At 41.6% G+C, this 5,537-nt stretch overlaps 1 protein-coding gene across 1 annotated transcript; it reads right to left on the bottom strand.

Moving 5' to 3' along the window:
- Positions 1 to 1,715: 1,715 nt before the first annotated feature.
- On the bottom strand, positions 1,716 to 5,282 carry slc35g2b (solute carrier family 35 member G2b). Its single transcript, XM_085417792.1, has 2 exons — positions 4,768 to 5,282; positions 1,716 to 3,641 (listed from the first exon to the last, which is right to left on the bottom strand). Exon 2 carries the CDS (start codon positions 3,613 to 3,615, stop codon positions 2,365 to 2,367), a length of 1,251 nt encoding a protein of 416 aa, XP_085273918.1. The 5' UTR covers positions 3,616 to 3,641; positions 4,768 to 5,282; the 3' UTR covers positions 1,716 to 2,364.
- Between the last annotated feature and the right edge of the window lie 255 nt (positions 5,283 to 5,537).

Genomic DNA, 5,537 nt, shown 5'->3' with positions numbered 1-5,537 from the left:
ACTAGCAGCTACACAAGCAGTTCAGACGCTCTCTGGGTCCCGCCTGCTGCCACACGATTGGCTGAGAGAGAATCAGGAGTTTGTGATTGGACAAAGACACTGTCCGTTAATCTCACTGCAGCTGCTGGTGCTTTGCTTTCCCCTAAGCATTCGTCATGTTTTCGTCTCTGTGAGGGTAAAGAATCGATCGAATCTCTACCATTGATAGACGTGTGTATGAAAAGAGAGATGAAAGTGAGTCTGGTTATCGCATCACGTACTGTTTAATGTTTTGGTATCTAAAAGAAAGATACGTAGGGAGTGGGACTTTAGCACAAGACCCAAACTATAATTTAGGCTAGTAAGAAATTGATGTTCTGTACTATACTTGCTAAAATAAAATACATAAAAAGTGCAAGCTTGCCCTTCAGCAAGCATCGCGTTAAATGCTGCCTACGTGTTTTTAGTATATGACAACTGTAGTTTTCTCAGCATTAATAAGCATTTCAAAGAAATGCCCAGTCATCACCAACCGTGCGATACACAAAACGAATCTACATAAAATAACTCGTCATCCAATCCCATTCGGGCTCCACATGTGAAATGATGATACATCTATTAAACGTCTCTGTGGTGAAGATACTTGCAGAGTAATTTGGAAGGCTGTGCAACTCGCTGCAGGATGCAATCTGTTTCCTGCTCAAACAGATGGGCCTGCCCTACATGTATTCTGTGATCTGCACCCAAAACTAGACTATAATACTGCATGTATAGTGGATTATAAACTCCATCTAATACTTCTATTCACTTTTTAATATAAATTGGACTGTTTAAAATAAAATATGGCATGGTGGAATGTGTTTTGAGTCACTTTCTTATTAGCTTGAGAAAGATTTTGTCCACATTTTCTCTGCAAATGGATCTAGCTTGTTGTTTTAGTCATTTTGTATTATTCAATAGTAGTAGACTGTTATTACACAGGCGGATTTGATTTACTGCTTATATTGTTGCTGTAATAAGGGTATATTACTGGTCCCATGACATTTATTACCTATTTGTGTGCAAATAAGGTTATTATTCAATAGATTGTCATCAGCTGTGCACAGTCTCAGATCAATTTGCTCCATCAATATGCTTCCATTTCTACTGCATACACAAAACATTCGCTTCCTGGCTTTCTGAAGTAAAATAATTTCCTAGCTCTAGCAGTCTAAATGAAGTGGATCCTGAATGCCACCTGCTGGGCTATCAGTGAATCATGCGTTTGTGTCAGCTGTGAGCAAGCATCATCCCCTCTTTTCATCCACTCTGCATCCTCATTTTGTTCTTATTTCATTCCATTGCTTTTGCTTTGCCTTGGGGAAACGTAGAGCTCAAGTGGTCTTGGTTTTTCCCAACAGAGAAAAGGAGACGTCACTGGTGAGACACTGAATCACCCACTACAGAAAAAGCAAATGGTCTCACGCTGTCAAAAGGCAACTCTAATTCAATACAGTGCACCTGCCTCTGGGCATTAGTTTGATATGCATCTGACAGTAAACAGAAGCAAAATCCAGGGTTATAATCGCCAGTGTTAAGTATCAACTAGGCGACGGGGCCAGAGCATACGTGATAGGGAGCAGCAACAACAAAACAACAGTTTGTGCACAAAATATAAGGAATTATAGACAAGACCTTTTATTTTTCAAAGTCACATTTGGCCTCCAGTAAATTTGGAGTCTGTTTGTGGTGTTCAATTTAGATTTAATAAGAACAATATCACATAATGCCACAGCCTGCAGCCTATCACATAAAGGACATTATATTCTACTTTGTAGCTTCGCTGGCTCATCTGTAATTGTTTCTTTGAAGAAATTATACTGTCTTGGAAAGCAACAGCTTAGGAGCCACACAAATAAATACCAGTTGTTTTTTTGTTTTTGTTTTGTTTTTTATAAAAGGTTGGGCTGTTTCTAAAGTTCTTATTTTATTCCTTTTATGTAGCGTGACCCATCTCTGGGCTGACATTTACAGAGATACATCTTTGCTGATTTTACATTGACATTCACAAGACCAGATCCCACGGGGTCAATTTGATTTCAAATCTTGGAGCGTGGTAAAGCACACAAACTAAACAGATCATTTTCATGCCCAACATTTTGGCCAGTCACACAACTGATTAGACATTAAAGCAATACTACTGGGGGCAAAGTCGTCACCATGTTATATCTGCCTTTTTTTTATTATTATTTCCCACACAAATATTAAGACACCATTTTTTTTATTAGTTACACAACTGGCACTCATTTGACAACACAACAATACAAAATCATCAGATGACGACCCAGACATTCTTTGAATTGTACAACCAAGCAACATTGTAAACAATTAGACTGACATCTAAATTCATTTGATGGGTGAGTCCAGGATCTCTTGGTAATCCTGCCGAATGGCTCTGCTCACCCTGTACAGCTTGACTCCAGTCAGAGTAAACACACTAATCATGATGACTAGGCCCCCGATGACGTCATAGACAGAGGGGATCATCCTCAGAACGATGAGCTGGAGAAACATGGCAACCACAATCTCCAGGTGCTGCACGGTGCTCACTAAGGCTGGATGAAACTTATTTAGAGCATAGTAGACTCCGAGAAATGCCACAGTGGAGCAGATACAAATCCCAATTAAATAGCCCCAGGTCTCCGCATCCAGAGGAATGATGGGCTCCTGCATGATAAACATGGTGGAGGCGCCCCAAACTGTGCCCGTCCAGCCGAAGGTAAAGAGTGCGGTCCACATGCTGACCCGCTCCTTAATGGCCCTGTAGACGATCATGGAGAGGGCAGCAGTCATGCCGGCCATCACTGTCATTGTGTAGCCAAAGGCCTCCTTCCAAAACCCCAGCCTGGACTTCTCCTCATCTGCTACATTTGGCACCATAACCAGGCACAAGCCAAACACGCTTCCTACCACTGTGACTACATCAGTATAGCCCAGCCTCTCATCCAGCAGCAGGAAGGCTAGAACTGCACTGAAGACTGTGGTGGAGGCACGCCACATGATAGTGCCATTGCTAGGTGGTACTATGGCAAAGGATGTGTAAGCGCAGGTGATTGAGATTACGTTGCAGACACCGTAAAAGAAGAGACGCAGTCGATAGCCCTTGGGGCCAAAGGGGGCTTCGTGGTAGTAGAAGACCACCAGGATGGACAGCACTTGGATCACCGAGCGGATGAATAGTAGCTCAAGAGAAGGAACTTTAGAACGGTCAGCTGCTAAACGAGTAATCAATGCCACACAGCCATGAGCTACTGCTGCCCCAAACAAGGCCATCCAGGTCACCCTGGAGGCCAACACATTCGCCTCGCCAAAGCTGGCCAGCTGCCCCTCAACGCCCTTGTCTCTTTGCACACTTGGCTGCTTAGGTTGGGTTTCCATGGTTCCAAAGAAAGTCCTGCCACCTTTGCTATCTGACACCAGTCTCTTCCCCACATTGGCTTCAGCAAAGGCGCCAAAGTCCTCAAAAGAGGGTGCATCGTCATAGCCCTCATCTCCAGGCTGAGGGAAGTGAGTGGCATATTTCACCGTCACTGTGTTGGGGTGAATCTTGACCCGCTTTTTTGATCCGTACTGAAGCGAAGATGAAGATATATCCATGTTGTATGGGCGTCAAATGGGGCAATCTGAAAAATGAAGTGAAATCCATTACAGTGTAACAGCAACCAAAGTGCTGTCAAATATTTGGACTTAGTTTAGAGGTTTGCATAATTTATCTCTCAGTATCCAAACCGCCACACTCACATGTATCCAAAATACACATGTGCTGACACACAACAAAAATCTCTCACGTTACCTCGTCGCTGTTACCTTTTACCCTTCCTAGATTTACACTTGTGTTACATTGCCTCTGTGTATATAGGCTGTGTATATCCCGTGTGAGCTCATAAAAGCCAAGCAGCAAACATTGTGAGGCTGATGCAGTCTGATGGGGATGAAATTACATAACAGGGATCCACCAGGGGATGATATATGAATGTGGGCCACTTATGAGCTGAATGGAACTGCACACCATAAATAAGCAAATCCTGTAGCTATGTCGGTGTGTGTGAAAGGGTTAAATGGAGGGGAAGAGTTTGAACCTTTTCTACTTTGTTTTATACAGCGCAAGGATTTAGCTTCAGTAGCCTTACTGATTATTAATATTCATTATAAAATATAATTTTCAAAGTGTAAAGCCTAAATATATTTATATATACTGTGAGTATGAAGTAGTGCCTCTGATGTTTGTTTGTTTTTTCTTAACTCTAAAATTTATGGCTACTGCAGCATTCATTTGGGCAATACACAGCACATCAAAACCACAAGGGGGCAGATAGGTACTCTTGTTTGTCGTCTCTCTTCCTCTTGCTCCTCCTTTTTGAAATATAGATGAATATAACTTCATTACTGATAATTAACACAAGTCACACGTATATAAGGTATTAAAAAGCCTAAAGCCTAAAACAATGCTTTCTAACACCTACAGGACATTCATTACTTAACATCGTATTTTTAGCTGGCCAAACCAATTAAAGCGATTTATTTTCCACCGATGTACGAAAAAATTTAATAAGAACGTGTTTTCAAACCGATAATTATTTAAGATAGTAGACTATCTTAAATGCCACATTTTTTTCATGTCATTCAATCTCGTTGAAATCTGGTTAAATGTATATTTAGATACCTGTATTTTGACAAGCTCCTATGTGAGCCATTATAGCGCCAACTTAGCGTAGAGAGAGGAAAACATGTTATCGGTGAACGTCTTACCTTTTTGTTCCTTAAATAGTTCCTACTGTTGCACGGATCCGGGTTTTTGTCATAAAAGAAGATTTTGTCGAATTTCTTGGTCCTTACATTCGCTCATCTGCAACTGCCATTTCTCCATCTTCCGTCTCAAGTGGAGCACCTTTTCTTTTTTCTTTTTTTTTCTTTTTAAAAAAAGATGCGTGCTGCTTAGGTTTTTCGTTCTCCACTCTCTCGACGGACACTCCTTCTGCCTCTGATGAAGCTGAAGCTGCTGTTGCCGAGGCGGGTGATGATGATGCTGGTGCTGATGATGAAGTTGAAGGAGGGGATGGAGGAGAGGAGCAACTGTCACTGTCACAGCCAGCGGTTACTCTTCCTCATTCTCCTCCTCGAGAGTCCTTCCCACCTAGGCTCGCTCATAGTCATCATCCCTCAGGGAAAAGAGAAGCGCGTCTGTCATTCATCATCATCATTTTCATTAGATTAAAACCCCCATCCACTTTAAGAGCAGCATTTGAATTTCCTATGCGACTTAGTTATGGAGAGATGCAAGAAATATTAAAGTGCAACCAGGTTATTCTTATTCTCTTCTTTACAGACATTTTGAACATGTATCACTTTTACTGCACAATATATAAAGCAATTTATGTAATTACAGTATATTTCACACACTGTGCTTTATCTCTTTATCTCTTTTCAGCTCCTGGTATATTCTAAATTGCCCACAGGTGTGAATGTGAGTGCAAATGGTTGTCTGTCTCTCTGTGTTAGCACTGCCACAGAATGACAAC

The sequence above is a fragment of the Rhamphochromis longiceps genome, linkage group LG9 (genome assembly GCF_057381845.1).
Source record: "Rhamphochromis longiceps isolate RC_006_pf linkage group LG9, R_longiceps_female_GT1.1, whole genome shotgun sequence".
In the NCBI taxonomy this organism is placed as follows: domain Eukaryota; kingdom Metazoa; phylum Chordata; class Actinopteri; order Cichliformes; family Cichlidae; genus Rhamphochromis; species Rhamphochromis longiceps.
This window is presented reverse-complemented; position numbering and strand designations above follow the sequence as displayed.